Source organism: Neovison vison, chromosome 4 (genome assembly GCF_020171115.1).
Source record: "Neovison vison isolate M4711 chromosome 4, ASM_NN_V1, whole genome shotgun sequence".
In the NCBI taxonomy this organism is placed as follows: Eukaryota; Metazoa; Chordata; class Mammalia; order Carnivora; family Mustelidae; genus Neogale; species Neogale vison.
Genome location: NC_058094.1, coordinates 230201331 through 230222708, shown reverse-complemented (window position 1 = coordinate 230222708; position 21378 = coordinate 230201331). Strand labels below are relative to the sequence as shown.

At 58.2% G+C, this 21378-nt stretch overlaps 1 protein-coding gene across 1 annotated transcript in view; it reads left to right on the top strand.

Annotated features, from left to right (window-relative positions):
* Positions 1-21378, top strand: part of PTPRN2 (protein tyrosine phosphatase receptor type N2) — a 514367-nt gene that overhangs the window by 436838 nt on the left and 56151 nt on the right. Inside the window, exon 22 of the mRNA XM_044247045.1 lies at positions 1653-1847. Coding sequence (XP_044102980.1) covers positions 1653-1847 — 195 coding nt within the window. The remainder of the gene's footprint in view (positions 1-1652; positions 1848-21378) is intronic.

The following is a 21378-nucleotide window of genomic DNA, read 5'->3' as shown; positions in this document are numbered from 1 at the left end:
AAGAAACGCCATTGGTATGATTTCTGCAAAATCAAGTAACATCCCACGAGCGTCCGGGGCGAAGATGTGGTCCTGGTACCAGCTTCCTGTTGGAGTGGCCCACTGCGTCTGGGTTGGTTGGTGTGTGTGTTGTTTGTTGTTAAGATTCTGAGGAAACCTGGCTTGGTTTTTTTAAACAAACTCACTGTGTGGACACCAGGCACGAGCTGGCAAACCCTGGGGGCGGAGGGGGCCCAGGGGAAGTGCAGCTTACCTTCCTCCCTCTTCCGTTCCGGGGCACGGCGGCCCTTGGTGTGAAGGTCACCCATCCCTTCGGGGTGCCCACAGCCCTGCTCCGTAAGACCCACTGCTCTGGCGGGCGGAGGGGTCCCTCCGTGTACCGGTGCCGGGTGGCACGCACCATGTGGCTCTGGGCGCCCAAGCCGTGCCTCCCAGGGGAGCTGCGCTGGGCAGCGGGGGGCTCTCTTCGCTGTGGTGGCTGTGGCCACGGGAAGGTCTTGAACGGCAAGGGCATGAAGCCCGCGTGAGGGATAAGGAACAAGTGTAGGGGTTCTGGGGGCTTTAGCCAGGCCCTGGGGCACATTGAGCTCGTGGGGGCAGCAGGGAGCGACCCCCGACCGGGCACCACCACGGGGAAGGGAGAAGCACCCCGGAGCCGTGCGGCTGTCCAGCACCGTGCCCCGTGAGTGCGTTTTTAATTCCTCTCTCGGCTCAGATTCTCTTACAGAGTTTCTCTTGATATCATTTGAGTTCGGGGGCTCAGGTTACCGTGGTCGTTTCGGGGGCAAAAGGCTGGGATTCTTCTGACCAGATGCAGGTATTTTGCTAGTGAGAAGTTGAGGGGGGGGGTCCTGGCCGGCTCCCTGATGACAGGCAGGAGCTAGTGTGCGCCCCCCCCCAGAGTCCCCTGCTTCTGAGAGCCGTCCCAGCCGTGTGTTCAGACCCCGCCCTGCCTGGGGTCACTTGGGACCCATGGGGACCAGACAGCAGCTCTATTCAGCTGTCATACCGAGGTTTTCCTTTTAATTTGGAGACTTGGTCTTTGCAGGTCTGGGCAGAGAAGCAAACCTCTTCCATTAAACCACAAACTTTCCTTTTTACGTGTGTTTTTTTTTAATTATTTTTTTAACATATAATGTGTTATTAGCCCCAGGGGCACAGGTCTGTGGATCATCAGGTTTACACACTTCACAGCGCTCACCACAGCACACACCCTCCCCGATGTCCATCCCCCGCCTTCCTCTGTCATTCCAAGATAACCCATCACCACAGCAGGCCCAGTGTCCTCTTGTCTGCCTGTGTGTGTGTGTGTCTGCACTCTGTGTCTGTGTACATGGGTATCTGTGTGTGTCTGTGTGTGTTCGAGATCCATATAGGTGTGGGAGATCTGTGTGTATTGCGTATGTGTGTATACACACGTGTGCATCTCTGTGTGTGGCCGTGTGTACATCCGTGCACCTGTGTGATACCTGCGTGTGTATCTGTGTCGTGTGTCCTTCTATGTGTGGGATATCTGTACGTGTGTGCATCGTGCGCACATGCGTGGCCACAGGGCAGACCCCCGTCTGCCCGTGGGCTCTCGGGTCGGGCAGGGCTGGGGGTGAGACCGCGGGCCATGAGGGCACCCCTAACCCACCGTCGCTGTCTCCTAGGAGCTGTGTCGGCAGCGCATGGCCGTGCGCACGTCAGAGCGCCCAGAGGCCCCGCACGCGTCCCGCGTCAACAGCGTCTCGTCGCAGTTCAGCGACGGGCCGATGCCCAGCCCGTCCACACGGAGCAGCACGTCGTCCTGGTCTGAGGAGCCAGTGCAGTCCAACATGGACATCTCCACCGGCCACATGGTCCTGGTAAGGCTCGTGGTCCTCGCCGTCTGGAATCGCTGTTCAGACCATGTGGTCTGGGGCAGGGGGAGAAGGCGCAGGGCAGGGATGGGGAGCTCACGGTGCCGCTCCTGCCACATACACGTCCCCTGGTTCCTGCCGTACACCGAGCCTACATCAGAAGTGCCACCGCGGTGAGCCAGTCAGGCAGCCGGGAGGTCGGTTAAAAGCCCAGGGTGTCAGGGCACCCCCGACTCCGTCCCCCGCTTTAAGTGCAGTGAGTGTGGGCACACACACACAGGCCAGATCATGTGTGGGATTCGGCCCTGGGCACTGTTCTCAGTGGAGGAATGCGCATCCGTGAGTGCCTACTGTATGCACTGCTGTCGTTGAGCCTCCGACCAAGAGACGATCGTGGAGTCCTCCCCTCCTTGCGGCTCGCCAGGCGGGGTTTGGGGAGACAACTGTCCCTCACTTGCTGCTGCTACTTAACAGTGGCCGGGCGCAGTGGGGGGGCACAGAGCCCTTGTGTGGGGGCCTTGCTGTCCATATTCCTCCTGCCCGTCTGGCTCCCTGTCCTGTCCTCCCCAAACCCTCAGAGGGCCACGCATGGAGAGGCAGACGCTGCCCGCGAAGGGGGCTTGATGTCTGACCGTCACCTAGAGAGACATTCACAAATCTGCTGGCTTTACCGACTGTCTCCTGAGGCAGACCACCACGCTCCCGGACCCTCGGGCCGCTCGCGCCTCCGTCTCCTGCCTGCACAGCTGCTGCAGCAGGCCGTTGGCCGTGACACTCCTCCCAGAGACCGAACATTCAGGGACAGCTGCACAGCCGTCTCACGGCCCGTGGTGCGGGGGCAACACTCCGGACCAGGCAGACCGTCTTCACGGTCCAGTCTGCGGCCCAAGCATCCAGACGGGTCCTGAACATCATGTTTGTGGTCTTTAAACATGTATTTTTTGTGGCAAGTTTCCTTATATGTCTCTGTACCAACAACATATGCTGGCGACATTGGACCACAGCCAGCCGGCGGCCCGGTCCAGTTAGAACGCGGCCACTGCGAACTGGGGGCCTCACAGCAGACTCGGGCTTCCCCCGGCCCCGGAACTGGAGGAGCCGCAGCGTGGCTGTCTGCTGAGGCCCCTTCCCTGTTCCGAGCGCGCACCATCTCGCCACGTCCGCCGGCCCCGTCCCACGTTCCCACGCCGCCGCCGCCAGGGGCCTCCTCCTCGCCCTGCCCCCGCCTCTGCTCTGGCAGCCTGAGCCTGTGGGGGGCCACGGTCTGCGCACGGTCGGCCCGCGTGGTGGGGGCAAGGGGGCTCCGAGCACGTCCTGACTCTGTCCTCCACCCCACGTGACAGGTGGGCTCGGGAGCTCTGTCGACCTGGTGCTCACCTTCGCCCCAAGCACTTCGCCGCTGCAGAGCCCAGAGGCCCGGAGCCACGCGGCATAACCAACCCGTCAACATTTTTACAAAAGTTCTTGCCCGCTGAATGGCTCCTCTCTTGGGCCCTGGCATGAGTCCATTCTCCTGGGGCAGGCCACGGAGCACACTGTGGTTCCAGCGGAGTCACGGTCAGCAGGAAGCGGCCCCGCGTTACCAGTCCACGAGGGGCCTCTCCCTCCCTGCGGAAACCCGCGTGGGTCACCACCTCAGAACATGCCGGAAGGCCTGGCCCTCGAACTCATTGAGGCGACAGGGAAGATGTCTGCCGGGTGACCATTCGCCCGACCCTCCACGAGGAAACGTTCGTGTTTGTCCGACAGCTACGTTGTGATCTCCCGGAACTACACGCCACAGACTCGGAGACCGTCAGGTGAATTCCGCCGGGGCCCGGCCGATCCCCGGAACCAGCTGCTCCACGGGTGTCCCGCAGATGTGACCTTGTAACCCACGGTGTGACGGAACCCACGGCTGTTCCCCTCTGGACGACAGGGTGGGAGCAGGCGGCACCCCAGGAGTCGGGAGGGAGTTGGCCGAGTTTCCCGGGAAACATACTCGTCGCTAACCCCCGGGGCCGGTGTGCGAGATGGGAACGCCGTCTCTGGCAGAGGATGGAGAGCGTGTTTGAAGCAAACAGTGGCCTGGGACGTTAAAGGGCCAAATGTGGACCCCTCGGGCCAGAGCCCTGTCAGCAGCCGCCGACCCAGCGGTGGGGCTGACCCCGAGAGGAGCGGACCTGGGGACGGGGCTCCCGGGGAAGCGGGTTGACCTAGGGCCAGGCTCCCTTAGGGAAGGGGCCCTCACACCCCAGCCCCTCGGGTCTGGTCACTTTCTGCTGTAGAATCCGGCTGCCTGGGCAAGGTGCAGTGATCTCCTGCCTGGACGCTGCAGGAATAGAATTCTGGGGTTTAACACTCCATCCAGCGGGCAAAAGGACCCTCAGAGAGGAGACTGCAGGCCAGGGGCTCTGCATGGAAGCAGGGAGGTCAAGGGCTGACAGGGGTCGGGAGACGGGTCGCAGCCACTACTCCGTGATGACAGCACTGAGGGCACTACCTGCTCATCCCTGGGCAGCTGTCATGGCGTAGAAGCTGAGCCCCATGTGCCCGAGGGAATGACTAACACCCCTGGCCAAGGGGTCCAGGGTGGATGGGTGACCCGCCGAGAAGTGAGTCAGGGGAGCATGTGTTGACCGAGGCCTGGAGACACCACGGGGTTGAGACGGGAGAGGAGGGGCTGGGGCAGGGAATGGCGAAGGAATTCTCTGGCCCCTCTCAGGAGCTGGTTTCCTGTGCAGGCCCGGGGCCTTGGAGCCGCCCTGCTGGGGCACCAGAGGTCGCTCGAGAATGGGGTCCCGGGAGGCCAGGTTCATGGACCCCAGCCTTCGGCGAGTGGGGGTGGCAGTGGATCTGGGTTGGATGTGGTCCTGGGGCCATGGGGGGCACAGGGTCCAGTGGAGAGGGACGCTGTGCGTTTGGAGGAGGCAGGGACAGCTGGGAATGGGGCCGTGAGGCAGGGAGGCCCCTGGCAGGTCTCTGAAGAACTGTCTGCAAGGGAGCTTGGAGCACTGAGTCGGGGCTGGGAGCAGAGCTCCGGAGAACACGGGCCCCGTGAAGCTGACCTTACGAAGCCTTTACAAACGTCCCATCTTGAGTGTGTGAGGGGGGTGCTTTGGGTAAGGTCAAGGATCCCCTTTGCATGTCATTTTTGAAGAGGTCTGTCCCGTAGCACATCTGTCCTCAGAAGTGGAGCCTGGCTGTTTTGTAGATGCCGAGAGCCGGTCCCCGCCCTGAGAGTCCTCGAGGGCCAGGAGCCTGCCACGAGGCCGGGGTGTGAGGGCGGCACACGGAGGAGCCGTGAACAGCCGCAAGGGCGCATCGCCGCGTCCGCCCCATCTGCACACGGTCCCTCACTTCTCCCCTGACGAGAAGCGGGGGTGCCGGGGGACAGCCGGCTTCGTGCTTTCTGCGTTGTGGAGTAAGGAAGAGGGAAGCTGGTTGAGGAAACAGCGCTGACCCCCGTCAAAGGCAAGGACTGTGAGGCTTGCAGCCCCTTTACCCTTGGAGACAACGAGGCCGCTTGCGGAGCGGCCGCTGCCCGGAAGCCATGCAGGGGCAAGGGGTGCGTGCCGGTGTCACAGATGGAGACCACAGGACCGAGTGCTGCTACGTGAAAGTGAATCTCCCAACATGGGGAAGGACGAAAGGCCTCGCGCCATCAAGAACGGGGGAACAAGCTGCCGCAGGAGGTTTGGCGACCGAGGGCTGCAAAAGCCTCCGAGGGGCGCAGAACGTTGTGTCCACCGAGGGGATGGCCCAGGGGCTGGCCGAGCTCCTCCTCGCCCACCTTGCCACCAGCAACCCTGTCCTGCGTGCCCCACATTTGTTCCGGAGCCTTGATGGCCAACATTGGCACCTTGAGTGGTAGCTCCTCTGGCCATTCCTGTCTGACCGGCCTCCGTGGCTTAACGCTCCTTCGTGTTGTGGATGGCGCAAGTCACTGCTCACCTAGGAAGGCCGGCCGGAGATTCGGACGCTGGACTGGGTGGTGGAGTGGGGCCCACGTGGCTGCTGGCCAACCCTGGGCACCTTCATCCTTAAAACCAGTGCGTTGTAGCCTTTCTAAAAGGACGTGCTTCCGGGGTGCCCCTTCCCTGGCCCTGCTCTCTAGGCCAGAGTGAGTGCCCACAGCACCCTGGAAGCCATCCTCATGGTGACGGACAGGCCCCTTCCCCAAAGCCAGCTGGAGACCTTTTGTGACGAATAAGGAACAGCCACTCAGCACCGAACACCGTCCTGCACGTGTCACGGCGTCGGAGAGACGGCTCCACGGGGCACTCGCGGCCGACTCTGCCCGTCTTCGCGGACCCGTGATCTCCTGTTATCCCACGTACAATAACTTATTTATTTTATACTGCTAAGGATGATTGAGGCAGTTTTCAAATTTTGCACTTCAAACAAACAGCACGGGGAGAAGCACTGCAGGCTGCATTCCTAGAAGACCGTAGGTCATGGAAGAGGCCTCTTGTTTATTTGGACACACATCAGCAAACTTCCTATCAAAACACGTGACTCGCGGACCCTCCCGCCAGCTCTGTAGAGAAGAGTGCCTGTGTCCTCTACCCTGCCGCCCTGGGTACTGGCCACCCTTCGTTTTTGTTGCTGGGATGTGGAAAATGCTGTTATTATAAGGCAGTTTTAATTTGCATTTCTCTCATTGTGCATGAGATTGAGGAACGTTTCCTGCGTGTGGGAGCTACTTATTGTTCCCTGCAAGAATGGCCTCAGAAGTGTCCCTCAAGGCCTGCAGGGCTGCCGGCTTCCGAAGCCCACTGAGGACGAGGTCTGCAGGTTTGCATAGCGTGAGCCGTGGACGCCCACGGGAGCGTACTGCCCTCAAGCCCTAGGGAAACCAGGTTACCCTTGTCTCTCCTCCGTGTGGCCAATGTGACCCCCCGTGAGAGAGACTCTGCTGGCAACTGACTGGGTCAGAGTTTCAGTGAGAGCAACAGCGAAGAGCCCTCTGCACGGTCACCCGGGGACCGAGGTCGGCACCAGCAAGTCGGAAGGCAGGCAGGCTCGGCGCCTTAGGACGCGCGTCTCCTGTGCGCGGGAACGGGCCCGGTGCTGTCAGCCGGGCAAGGTGCGCCGTGTCCGTTTCCAAAACCAACTTGTCCGGTGACCTCAGTGAGAAGAGTGCCCCTGAAAGGCACGAGTGGCTGCTGTGGGGTCCTTGGGCCTCGGAGGACCCGTTCTGGGGGCGGACAGGGCGGAGATGTGCTTCCTCACCTCCTGGAGGCTGGAGATCTAGGATCCAGGCGTGGGCAGGGCCGGTTCTGCCGAGAGCCGCCGTCCCGGCGTGCGGACGGCCGTCTTCTCTCCGTGTCCACCCACGCGCGTCCCTCTCTGTGTTCCCGTGTCCCCTCTTACCCGGACGCCCGTCACAGCAGGCCTGGGCCCGTCCTGGGGACCTCACTTCACCTTCACCACCGCCTCGAGGCACCTTCTGCACGTCCGGTCACGCCCTAAGGCCTGGGGGACGGGCTTCTGTGCTAGGAGGCAGGAGCCACAGCGAGCCCAGACGGGTGCTGGCGCTTGAACTACCCTGTGTCCTCTGCGGCTTGAAGCAGGTGACAGGCCCCAGTCTTTCCCGTCACCGTCGTGTCCCCCGTGCTCCGCAGGGGCTCAAGAACGCGCTCGTGCCGGGCTCTGCCTCCCGAGAGCGGTGCCAGGACCAGAAGTAGAGCTGCCAAACCACCCACGGCGCCTCCTCCTTCCAGGCACGGCTCCGGTTTCCCTGTCCGAGCCGCGCCTCCGGCCCGCCGCTGCCCCTCCGGGGAAGGCAGCTCTGCAGGCCGCCGAGGCTCCTTGCGCAGCTGGGAAGTTGGCAATGCTCCTTAGCTTGGTTTTGACACAAGGCAAAGAGTGTCGCTGCTGTTGTTCAGTCTTTATGGGGGGGCACGGATTTACTATATTTTTGACGGGGAGGTGTGATTTGCTGTGCTATTTTTAAAAATCTGCTTTACTGTTCGGAATGCCAGGATGACACTAGCACGCGTCCCCGCCTGTTAGATCTTCTCGTAGCGCTTAAACTGGGGAAAGCGGAGTGAGTCAAGTCAGGGGCCCAGGTGTATTTGTCGAACTAAATTAAATATCAAACACTAAGCTTGGCAGTTAGTAGGTCTACACGTTAACATTTACGAGGGGAAGAAATCGAAGCTGATGCCTCAAACCTGCCTGACAGGGTGAGCCAGGAAGGGTTGCGCGTCCCTCTGGCCTATTCAGTGCCCCCAGACCTCTGCAGAGGTCTGCAGGTGGGCAAGGAGGAGGGGACGGCAGGGCGTCCGTCCACGCCCGGTGGAGCAACGGACTGAGCACGTCCAAGTCCCTGTGGAAGGTGCGCGCTCTCTAAAAAGGAGTTTGGGGCGTGGCCAAGCCTGTGCTTCCACAAATAACCCGCGCGCAGACAAGCGTCCGTTGAGTTCGCTCATCTCGTGTCCTTAGCGTTACGCACGGCTCGTGGACATCACGGGGGTCGGACAGAGATTGTCTGAGCCCACGTGAAGCACATGATTGGTGTTTACGATCTCTCTGCAGTGAAGAGGGGCCGAACGTCTAGGAAGCACTGAATACGGCCAACTGCCAGATCGTGCTCTGTTGCTGGAAGACATCCGTCGTGGAAATGTGGGGTGGCGGGGAGACTGAGGAGGGGAGTCGGCCCTGAGGGGTACCAGGCGCAGTGTTAGCCAGGGAGGAGCAGCTGTTCGGGGTGGGCGGCGGACGGAGTGGGCACCGGCACAGCTCCTCGGAGCCCCGAGTCCGGCCCCAGGGCTGGAGTCTGTGGCAGACGAAACAGGGAGTCCGTGCGTAAACCTGGACCACATCCCAGCCAGCGGGAGGCCCCGCATGCGGGCCTGGGCTTGGTCCTGACATGACTGCTGTGGTTTCCTGAAAACAGGAGAAGTGCCATTCGCTGGTTCACTCCGCTTGTGTTCATTGGCTAGGAGGTGAGAGCGTCCATGACAAACGGGCCAGGAATGTTCTTTATCACTCCTCACGCTGCATCACAGATCTGCCCACGGGCAAAGTCTCTTTGACATTCCTTCGTTCCTTCAAAAGTCCTGCTGTCTTTGATGCCGTAGCTGTTGAGAAGGTTGTGACCAGCCCCGTGGCTGCCTTTGTGGGTGTCCCCGCGTTCTTCCTGAACCCTACACCTCTGTCGTCCCAGAGTCTTCCTGCGCCCGCTCTGGGTGCAGACCTACTTTTTTTTCCTTTGGCCCCAGCTTTACTGAACTCCTCCCTCGGAGAATCCCTGTTGTGCACGGGTCCCCAGGAAGGACAGTCACTCACAACTGACGTGGGACGGTCTGTGCTCTCTGCTCTTGGGGAAGCATCCGTCATGGTGCTCCCGTGGCCCTCACGTCTCTTCCACGTGTCTTCACAGGTCTCTTGTCACCCCTCCACCCCCGTTCCAGGGCACTCCCTCGGGTCTGCTGTCCAGTTTGCCTTGTTTCTCTTCCGCAGCGTCTAATCGATATGTGACCACCCATCGCATGGGTAACTCCAAGGGGCATCGTCTTCATTTGTGGTTGACGTCTTTATTCGTTCTAGAATCTGCCTGCCATACTGTTCTCCCCACTGCAGTCCCCACTGCAGTATCTTCAGTCATTGTAAATCCAGGATTTGATTGTTTCTGTCTGATGCTTCTGTCATCCAGGTTCTTCTGAAGCTGATCCCGCTCTTGATGTGTTTGTTGAGTTGTTTAGGGGGCGAGTTTGCTGTCTGCTGTGTTCCATCACATCCATCTTTCAGAACTTGGAGGGTGTTTAACTCGAGAGAGGTCCTGGGTCACTTTGCCACACAGTCTAGGCTCCCATTAAACCAGGACCATCTTTGTATCAGTTTCTCACCTGGAGATTTTCAGGCCGCCCACGTACTGTCTAATGTGAGCCTCCGTCTCATTGAGGCCTGTGGTCCAAAGCCTTCCCGTTCCGGATCCATGTGGAAAGAGACATGCTTTCTTGTGGCGTGAGCAAGCCCTTTCCCTGGGAATGAGTTCCTCCCAGGGTCCCGGGGCGGGGAGCTCCCACATCCACCTCCTCACCTTCCACCTGGCAGGGTTTCCCCAAGACCCCTCGTGGACAGCAAGAGCAAGACACCCTGGGTCTGAGGGGCTGGAAACTACACGCCCCGCCTTCTCGCAAGGGCTTGAGGGCCTGCGGGTCACGAGCTAACCAGTCCATTCACCACCTCATTCTGGATCCCCGAGGACTTCCCTTCACCTTATGGGGAGCTGACTGTGCCATTTATGCAGCACTTCTCCGTGCTCACGGGGAAGGCTCCTCAGGACACCTCATTCCTCATGCCTCTGGGAACATGAGACTTAAAGCAGGTTAAACGTAGGGAACGCAGGGAAAGCGTGCAGCCTTGTTTGATTTCACACCGCCTTGACAGTCGCATCTGAGAGCCGACTTCATGTTCTGCATTATGAGGAAGACATGATGGCAAGCTCTTGTCAAAGAAAGCCTGACGGTGGCCTCATTCGGACTGGTTCTCACGCTTCCCCCACCATCTGCAGGCAAAGGGGTTACGTGCTTCAGGAAGTGTTCCCACACCCGTGCGTCCAGACTAAGCCGTCCGTGGGTGTGCACTGCCCAGAGCCTTGAACCCTTGGTGCCGACGGCTGGTGGCCCTGGAGGTGTTCCAGATGGTACCTTGCTGCGGTGACGATAAAGACAGCTGTGGGCAGGGCTGGCTCCAGGCTCCATCGCTGCACTCACGGGGCCAGGAGAGCGGTGGAGTGATGTCTGACCGCGCACCCTCACTTCACCCTCAGACCCAAGAACTCGTGGGCGTGGGATGCGGGCCGTCCACTGTCGGATTGGCAGCTGAGCTGGAAGATTAATATATTTGATAGTCTTTTCTCTAACTTCTCACCCTAAAAGTGAAGATAATTTCTGATAGATCAACTCACTTCTCTTTTCTACTTTGAGCTCCTTGTTTCAAAGACATCGACGGAAGACTGAAGCCCATCAGCTCCCAGCTGTGCTGGCCGACTGATTGCTGCTGTTCCGCGGTCCACACTGTGTGTCAGCTGTCCTGCTGTTGCCAGGACGCTGTGGGACAGTCAGGGACACTCGGGCCTCTTCCAGAGGAAAACAAATGCGGGGTCTTCTGTGAGCTGCTGGCATCTGCGCCGTGGGCTGGTCCCCATTCCCGTTTATTGCCCGCAGCACGTAGCCTGTTGGTTCTAGGACAGCAAAGCTCCAGAAAACGCTCTGGACCCAAGGAGCGCTCTCAGAACTCCTGCAAGCGCGTCTCGACAATGCGCTGCGGCAGGAGTCAGCGTTGCCCATCCACGCCTGGGAGGGAAGTTCCGTGTCTGTGTGGCGCGCCGACGTCCCCTCACTGCCTCACTGCGACTTTCTGTTCTCCCTGAGCGCTCCCTCGGGAGGTCACAGCAAGGACGTCGTCATCAGTGTGGGGTGCCCAGTGCTGCCCAGGGAGGACCTGCCACCTGGGGGTTGGGGGGGCAACTAGCCCCTCCCCCTCGCTCCAGGGCTCTGTCCTCAGACCGCTGTTGCCCGCCGTGTGAATTTTGTGGCTGACCCTCCACTTGGGGACGGTAGGTGGACAGCCATTCAGTGCGTGAATCTGCTGGCCCACCTGCTTCTGAAGAGCTCTAGGAACCAGCGCCGCCTGAGTCACGGACGCCGGTGTAGACAGAGCGGATGGGTGATCCGATTCCTCGATCTCACCTCCTCGCGCTGAGTAGCAGCCATCGGGTAGACGTAGCAGCGGCCGCCAGGTGCCCGCACTGCTGCGTAGACGTAGCAGCCGCCAGGTGCCCGCACTGCTGCGTAGACGTAGCAGCCGCCAGGTGCCCGCAGGTCCAGAGGTGGCAGTGGGTTCCCCTGGTTTTGGAGACCCTGGTTTTCTACGAGAATTTGTTAACAGAAGCCTTTTCAGGGTTTGGTTGTCCTAGGACTGCATTTTCGTGACATGTTTCCTCTTGTGTCCCTGTCTTTGTGTTTCCTGTCAACTCTTTGGAACCCAGCGTGGGTTTCCTGCAGGATTTTGTACATGAATGGAGTCTCTAAATAACTTGCGTCTTTAGGTATTTTTCATATGTCGAAGGGACATGGTTACAGCTGAAATCAAATTCTCATGTTCTCATTTAATAAAGAGCATATTAATTGATATCAACAGGGGCCTGTTGTAAAACTCTTTGCAAACACTTTCTTCCACATCGCTGAAGTCATCTTAGAAATAAGTAGAAATGTGGCTTTGTGGGGTGGCTTTCTTCTCCAGTTAAAGTGTTCTGGTTTCTGTTCTACATCAGAGTCCCAGACACGTGAACTTCCTTTGTAAACGTTAACATCAGTGTCTGCGCAAAACCGTCGTCAAACGTCGATCTTACAGGTGGAATGATTTACTTAACGTGACACACGGAGACGTGGCACGGGGAGGAGAGGGCGGGTCCCGGCGTCTCTGCGGAGTCCCTCTGACTCCCAGCCCGGCGGCGGCAGAAGCGGACGCGAGAGTGCTCTTGCTTAAGAAAGAGTTGTCTCAAGAGCCCAACATGCCGTGGGCAGACGTTTTAAACTCTTAAAAAGCAGAAACCAGCAGAAATATCATAAAGCCGAACTACTTTCTCTTTCGACTTGGGAGGACCGAGGGAGCTGCCAACGGCAGATGGGTGTCGGAGTCGCGACGTCGTCCGCGGAGGGGCCGCGGGCCCGGGGCTGGCTGTCGTTATTGTCTGCGCACCAACGTCACAAAAAGAAGAGAAGCACACAAAAGATATTTGGTAAAGGCAGGTGGTCTGGATGAATAATGTTCCTTTCATTAACATAGTTCCCTTATTAACTGTATAATTAATTGTGCATAGCCCAGGGAGGCTGTGGAAATTGCATTTTGAGATGTATCAAAGCGGACTTACGCTTCAAACTTGCATGCAATTTACCGTTAATGCAGCCAGAGATGGAAGCCTCAAATCTATAATTATGACTTACTATTTGAATGACAAGCAAAGAATTTTATCAGCAGAGTTTTAAATGAAAGGGGATTAGCCGCTAATGTTGAAATTGTTAATCTTTCTTATGAAAATAATTTCGAAGGAAATGTTTTAGTGGAAAGAGAGGTTTGAAGAAAGCGTGTGCCGTTAAACAACCGCTTTCTGCGACCCCGTGTGCATTTGTCCCCGTTGACGGCGGGGTGCAAGTATTTTTAAAAGTGAATGAATATTTTATAGGGCCCAGAGCTGCTCATGCATTCCAGGAACAGATTATGCAATATTCCCAAATATCCCAGCGAAGGTGAGAGGGTCCGTCAGCCAGCCAGAGGAAGGAGCCAGAGCTGAAAAACTTAAAACATATGAGAATATGTTAAAAGCAATGGAAATCTGCTTAATAGTCTAGAAATCTGCCTTTCCCCACTTCTGAACGCTCCTGTGAGTTGAGATCGTAAATGGTAAATATTGTTCAAAGAAAACCGTTAAACGGAGCACTGGGATCCATCTGTCCAGGAAGATTTCATCGGCGACACTGCCGAGACTCTTGCCGTGGACGCAGGTGTCCCCGACACGGGCCCCGCTTCCGACCACCGGCGCCCCAGGTTGGCCACACGGACACGTCCTGCAGTCTCAGGAGGGGAGTCCTACGGCAAATATTTGTTGACGGCCGAGGCTGTGCCAGCTTCCCTGCTGGTAGTGGAGAGACTGAAAGGGGTAAAATAATTGGCCTGTTGGGAGCAGCTAAAATGTAGCTCACATTTATTTTTTTGTCCTGCTTTTTCCCACTGAGTTGAGGACGTGGACTAAAATACTAAATTTATAGCACCATCGGGTGAGCACCCGGTGTTGCCACCAACAGGGTAAGGCCGTGTTTGGGTTTCTAGAAGCCCAGGAAGCGTGGTGTGGGAGGGCAGTTTCCCTTTTAGGGCCCGTGGCAACTCCACATGTGTTCTGGGCTTCAGGCCACGCTAGAGCCACACGCGGATGGCGGACTCATGAGACGTGGGGCTCTGTGGCAGTTCCGCAGACTCTGGGCTGCCCCCCGCATAACGCCCAAAGAGCACGGGCAGGGGGTGTTCCGGGGTGCAGAGGGGTTCTCTTTCCGTTCCCTCAGAAGTCTTGTGTTCTCCCTTCTTGGCTTCAGTCTTTAAAAGATTAAAAAAAAAATACACTTTAATGCACGGATCCCTCATTCTGCTCCAATCCACGGACCTCTCGTGGAATCGTTTGGTGTCACGTGGAAGCAGCTCTGGGGACGGCGGGGGCCGTGGGTCGGCAGGAGCCAGCACCGCGTCTCCCCTGCCCAGCGCGTGGCCCCGGCCCTCCCCGGCCCCGGCCCAGCCGCACTCACACACCTGTGTCCGCCTGGGGAACCGCCGTCCGTGCGTCCGTGTGCATCAGGCGCTCGGGGCGGTGTGGCCGTGGGATTGTACGTTTGAACCGGGAGCCGAGCTGTTGATTCTCTGCGGCTCTTCGGACACGCGTGGTGACGTTGACAACCGTGTAGGGCAGCGGCCATCCGCACATTCGTCCACGCTGGGGAAGCGTGAAGGGTGCTGGACATGCCAGGAATGCGGACGGAACGTGTCAGACTTTACCCCGACGTTTGACTTGGGGTAGATGAAGGTTGTGACCCTGTTTCTCCAATCAGCTCGGCGGGACCTTGCCCCACCGCGGCTGGGCATCCGGCGAAGGCATGGCCTGGCTGCAGGGCATCGTACAAGGTGCAGGTCCCGGAAGCCGAGGAGCGGCAGATGGAGCAGCGGCGGAAGCAGACGCGCGCTTTCTGTCGGACTCGGGTCCCCTGTTTGCCTGTGAGTGAATCCCGGCAGCTCGGCTCCCGGAATACAGGATGCCTCCGCCCCTTCCTCCATGCCCTCCGCCGCCACTGTTGTCCCCAGATGTCAGCCCCCGCGCCTCGTGTGCGGACAGTCCTTCTTGTGCGCTGGGTCTCCGCCTGGGGTGAGCGTGACCTTTTAAAAGCATCTTTCCCATTATGTGCCTCCTTTGCTTAAAACACCCCAGCGGGTTCCCGCCGCTGTCAGTGCAGACCTCAGGCTCCCCCGCGGCCGGCAGGCTCCCCGGGGTCGGGGCAGAGGCCACCGCCCCGCCTCGCTCCCTTCTCTCCCGCCGCGCTGGCCTTCTCTCTGTGGCTGGACTACGCCAGACCCGTCCCCACCCCGGGTCTCACTCTGGCTGCTCTGTCTCCCGGTGATACCCCTCATTTTGGAGACGAGGAGCCCTTCCCACCCGGCAGGAGACCCTCGGAAATCTGCTCATCAGAGGGGCCTCCCCTGCTGGGTCCGAGCCCCTGCCTCCCGCACCCACCCCTCACCTAATCTCTGTCGCGTGTTCTTACCGCTCTATGAAGTCGCCATTGTAACCGTGGTCATTTATCCATCTGCGGCCTGTCCCCTCCCTGAAGAAACCAGCCGCACACGGACTGAGTCTCTGCGGGTCCCCGGAACACGTACACACACACATGCACACACACACACGCCCGTCTTGTCCGATGTGCTCACAACAACGTGAATAATGAATAAATAAGTCACTAAGCCACCCGTCCTGGGCAGGAGTCTGGACCAGGACCGCGGCTCGGGGCTCACTCCCCCAATTACAGGAGACGTTCCGCTTTCACTCATACCATCAAGGAAGCTCTTTGCCTGAAATTTAAACATTCGCACCTGTACGTAGATGGGAAGTACGGTATAATTCTCTTAATTATTTTCCTTCGCTCCTAACTTTCATCTTTGTATTTTAACCTCTGTTCATAGAACCTTCATTTCTGAGATGCTGTATAAGATAATGAGACTCATAAAATTGTTTAAGCCCATCCAGCTCCTCGAGGAGTGATGGCCTGAAACACGGGGCAGTGTGACCGCCACCAGCACGCAGGCCCCTCCCCCGCCGTCTCCCTGCAGAGCCCGAGTCGCTCCCGCTGCCCCCACGCTGCCCCACGCGCACACAGAACCCCCGTCATGTTGGAGGACACACCTTCCCCCTTCCTCCTGTTTAGTAAGAGTAGGTGGTAAGGACAGATCTGCCGCTTTAAGTTTATTAAGTAGAACCTTTTTGGGACAGAAGGTATTTGTTGTTACCCATTCCCATCGAGTTTTTAATTGTGAGTTTTCATCGAGCTGTGGTTTTCTTCCTCTGCCAGTCTGTGGGGTTAATGGCAGTCACGCACGTTCTCGATGAGTGTGTGTTCAGTCCGGCAGGGTGGCCTGCTGCGGGCGTGCGGCACCCCCTGAAGACCACCCCGTGGCTGGGGTAATTATTGACGGATTCCAGGAAATGACCCACAGGCTCGTCCGCTGCTGTTCAAGGCCTCTCTTTTGTCAATACGATCTCTAGCCATTCTGGACCTGTTCTAGACGCAGGGTACCAAGACCCAAAACTAGAATAACGTTCCCAATTAGTTTGGTTCTTCATAACAAGATGTAATGACTTTCCAAGTCCCCTCTGTGGCCGCTTTGCCGAGAGGCCCCTGTGTCCTCCCCGAGCCTCCGGAAGCGCGGGGGACGCGGACGCCGTCTCCGCGCCTGCCTCGGAGACTCCTGCCCAGGGGGCTTCCCAGACGTTCTTTGAAAAACATGATGTTTTCTTTAGAGGTTTTGTTTATTTCCCTAGTTCTTGCATGTGTTTTATTTTTCAGTTACAAAAGGGATTTTAAATAAAACAGAGAACTCAGTGTTCACAGGCTCAAACCCAGCGTGTTCCCCTGTACTTGGTCAGGTCGCCGCGTTCACCCGCTCCGTGCCCCGCCTGCCTGCGAGCTGGGGACTCTCTCGTAAAGGCTCTCCACTTGGCAGCCGCTGAACTCTTCCCCGCCGTTTTAACCCTTCACACTTCTGTCACTGCCATCGGCTTGGCGACGACATAACGCGAGAGCGTGCGTTTCTAAGTCACGCGGAGACAGCCCTGACACCCCTCCGCAGGGACTCCGCTGGGCCTCCAGAGCTCCCGGAGGGAGGGTTTGGGGGCAGTGACGAGGGGTCACACTTGCCGGTGACCTGCTGGTCGTTCCTGCTGGTCAACCTCACCAGGATGAACCAGGCTCACTGCAAAGATGTGTGGAAACGTTCCCTTCCCAGAACGAATTTCCGTGGCAGCGATTTTTAAAATGTAATCAGAAGGGTTAGATCCCCAAGCCTTTCCCCTGTTCCTCACATATACATCTTTAGGGTTTTTGTACATACGACCCAGAGGCTGAAGGCCAAACTGTGTTTGCTTTTCCCAGGTAAAGTCCGTTTTGACAACTCAGGAACATGGTTTGCGTTGGCCTTTCCTGGGTCTGTGGCTTTTTTGCCATTTTAAGGGTAACGTGTGTCTATCCGCCAGAGGAACGCGTGTTGGAGCCGCCCGGGAGACCAGCGGTCCCGCGGCAAGGAGGAGGAGGGGCGGGGCTTGGGCGCGTGCTAGGGACCCGCTGGGCCGGCAGGCGACGGCCTCCGTGCGGGGCCCCACTCCGCGGCCTCCTTGTGGTAGAGTCGGGCGGCGATCTGAACACCATCTGGGCGCACGTTTCCTGTTTCCAGCAAGTCTTTCCTAAGCTGAGAAATAACAGGGCTCCGCTCTGATCGTTCTACCAGATCTGTGCTTCTGGGGACTTGAACGTACTACGTCAGATCTCATTTGAATCTCGAGGATCTTCACGTGCCCGCTCAGGGTGCTCCGGAGCGACGTGGCCGTGGGCCTGGAGTGGTTCCGTGCGGGTGGCGGAGCCTCTCCCCTCGTCGAGCCGGCAGCCGGCGCCGTGAGCCCCCCAAATCAGGACGATGAACCCCCCGAACTTCTCCGTTCATCTTTTCATACTTTTTGCTTGGAATCCAAACCGCTCACTGCGGGAAATCAAACATTTAACGTCAACATTTGCCTTTCACGTATTAACGAAGACAAGCGGCAATGTTAATTTTTAAAGAGGAAAAGGGTCCTCCCGTTGCCCAAACGGCAGCAGAAGCAGCTCACTCCTGCCTTCACAGACATTCGTCTACTGCCCGCGGACTTCAGAGCACAAGACGAGGTCTTCTCACGAGGAAGGGGTGTAAAGGAGCCGCATTCTCCACCCGGACGAGAGGTTTGATCGTTGCACGTCAAGAAACGCGCTCAGAGGCACCAAGGAAAGAAAGGATGAGAAACAAAGCTTCCCCCGTAAAAACCGGGTCTCCCGAAGCCCAGCTTGCTTCAGCACACCTTGGCCGCGGCGGGCAGGCGCGGGTGTCCGGCAGCGCTGCTGTCGAATGATGCGGCACCGGGTGGATCTCTGCGTGTTTCCTGTGCGAGGACCCACGGCGCAGGTGTCCGGACGCTGCGAGGGCAGCCGGCGCGGACGTGGGTGGTTTCTGCGTGCGCGGGCCGAGGGACCGGAGGCCGAGTGGAGGTGTTTCACGCCTTCGTCCGTGGGCCTCCTGCCCCGTGAGCGCCGGCGTCCCGTGACAGGGAGCTGTTCCCACGGCTCTCTCGGGAGACGAACCCACTGGCCGGGCACTGCACCCCTTCATCGCCGGTGGTGGGAGATGCCGGAATGACGCAGAACCTGCCCCACGTTTCACGGAACTAAGAACCTTGCTGTCCCTCCGTGCTGCCCTGCGCTGGGCCCAGACGACCCCCGACGGCACCCGACGTTCAGGGGTGGGCCGAGCCCTGCCACCTGGCATCGGAGCGTGGACCTGCGCCTGTTGCGTGTGGGGAAACAGAGTAATTCTACGAAGTGGCATTATTTCCTTCGTGAGCCTGGGGAACCGGTCCCAACATTGACACGACACGTAAGACGACGCCCGGGAAACAGTCCCCAGCAGGACGCCGGCTCGGGGCACGGAGTGCGAACAGCCACGGGGCATTAGCACCTGCTCTCCACACTGGGAAACGTCTCATTAGCAGCTGAGTTCACACCTTCTCTTCTACTGGCGTTTTCCAGTGACTCGAGCCTGGCCACCAATACCTCCCTCCCGGGGCAGCGAGCCACAGACGGGAGCACAGCGAGAGGAGGGGATGAGTTCCGGGGCCATCCCCGATTGCCCGGCCGGCTGGCTGCGAACCCGGCGCGGCGGTCCGAGCCCGTGTTGGCTCCATCCGCGGGAGGTGGAGGCTGAGTGAGAGGCCGCCGTCCCTGGGGACCAGGCCAGGACTCGGAAGCCGGGACTGCGTCCTTGCTGGTGCTGCTTCTTCCCTCTCCAGCGGTGGTCACGGAGGTGTCGCTGTACTCAGGGCGACGGTGCGGCTGCACCCGCGGCAACGGCCCGGGCCCCGTGGCAGTGTCCCCGCAGCACCCTGGGATTCTGTGTTCAGGCTGCACCAGTGGCTGCTGTTTCTGGAGACTCGTGTCGTGTGTCATTATCTCAGGGACAATGTCGCCAGGACGTGCCGTAAAGTCACAGAATGCAGACGCCAACTCAGGAGAGTCCGTCTGTTTCCAAAGAAAAGCGGATCCCCGCCACGATCCCCGTCGTCTCCGCGGGCACATTTCATATTCCCGAAGCGACGTCACAGTGACCAGTCATCCCTCAGAACCGCCTGGAGAAATCCGTGCTCTGATCCCCATTTTACATGGCGGTGAATTAAGGGCCAGTGAGAGCAGAGGATAACCAGAAAGTCTATGTGGGGACCAGCCCTTGCCTTGTCCTACATTGTTAAGAAGCCTTCCAAAGCCCCATCCGGCGCCTGCCCCAGTCCACTGTGTCCCAGCTGAGTGGGGGCTCCCGGGGCGTTCCTGAAGGCCGTGTGGACAGAAGCTGAGATCAGCTCCCAAAGACACACAGTGCTCTGGCGATCATTAGTAAAACCCCATCATGTGCCAGAGCATCCCAAATGCTTCGTGTTCCTAGAAATCACTCTTGAGGTCACGGTGTTGACAATTCCATCAGAAAGCTCATTGCAGAAAACATCTGAGCTATCTTGACAAATGGTGGACGTGTCTCCAAGCAATTACCTTTTCATCCCAAAGGTTGGGATTCTGTGTAAAATGATCCCATTCAACGTGGAGGGCCATCAGTTTGTTTGACACCCGGACGCTGTGTCATCTGGTGGCCCATAGTCCTGGTGACCCAGAAAGGGTCTTTAGTCTCCCTACGAGTGTTCTAATAGTCTGAGCCAGAGAAGGAGACACGAGGTGGGGATCTGGACTCGTACGAGGAAGATTAAATGGGAGAAGCTCTGGTTGGGCTAATAGCTCATAAAGTGCAGCTCACAAGAGCTGGTGTCGCTCTCGCTGGGCAGAGGACTCCGAAGTGCTGGCTCATCTGCCACCTGCCCTAATTACGGATGCCACAGAGCCCGAGACTGGCGTCAGCCGGCGTGTCCTGGTTACTGACTCGGAAAACCCACGCTCTGGAAGCCACGGGCTTTTCCCCACAAACCCTTTATCTGGGGATTATCTTTTCTGCAAGCCCATTAAGTCTAGTCCCAGGAAACCTATCGGAATTCAAGACGATTTAGACAGCTCCCCGCTCAGCACTCATCCAAAACCCAGGTCACCCCAAGTATTAAGGGCACAGTGAGCCCCTGTCAAAGCTCGGGGTCACCAGCAGTAGCTGTCAAGATTGACTTGCCGACGCCCCTCAGAGGGAACCGACTGCGGCTCAGCCCCGACTCCTCACCTCTCTCACATTTCCAGAGTGCACGTCCCAGCGGGGTCCCACCAGCTCAGGCTGCTTTGCTTCTAGTACTATTAACTAGTACTATTAACTAGTACTTTGTGTACCCCAGGGCCTGTCTCTCGGAGTTTCAGTTCAGAGGTTCTCCAGAGCCGTAACAGGAGCTGTGTAAAGTGATGTGGCTGAGGCGGGTACCTAAGCAGCAGATGCTCCCAGCTCTGCGACGACAGGCTCTAGAAGCATCCCTCATGGCATCCATGGCAGCACGCATCACGTCCTGAATGGGAGGCACTGGCCAAGGACGTGGATTCACCCAATGACAGAGAACTGGGGGAAACAACAGCTGGACTCAGAGGGCCACGGAGAAGGGTTGGGGGAAGAGCTCTCTGAACTGCTGTGGTGCCTCCCAGTTCCTAAGGCTGCCATTATGTCCAGGTGGCCACGGGACCGTTAGAAAGTGGCCGCACCCGCTCGGCGTGGGTGTTGGAGGGGCTGCATAACCCACAAAGGAGGAAGGAGGTGAGGAAATAGATAATGAAACATTCCAAAGTCTGTGCGCTGCTTGTCAGGGCATTTCTTCCAACTTCAGAAGATCCTAAGGCAGCTTTTTTGGATGCCATCGTTGACATAAACTGTTTATCCGCAGTACGAATTACTTCTAGAAACTTCCATGTTGTGAGCAGTCATCCAACAAATACTGACCGTGTCCCAAAGCATGTGCCAAGTGAATGAGACGTTGGCCCCATTCTCAACAATCTTGATCTCACGAGGGACGGAATGTCCTGACGCCCCCAAGCCAGCGCACGACGCAGAGTGCGGTGATTGTCACGAAGACGGCGCTTTTAAAATAGTAAGTGCCCGACGAAGAGTGTGGGTCTGTAGGAAATGAGAACCAGACACACCCCAGACTCCCAAAGGACATGATCGTGTTTGCACCAACCTCCAAGTCGGGATAGATGCGTTGCCGAAGACGCGCACGAACAACGTGTGCAGAATGATGGTGCTG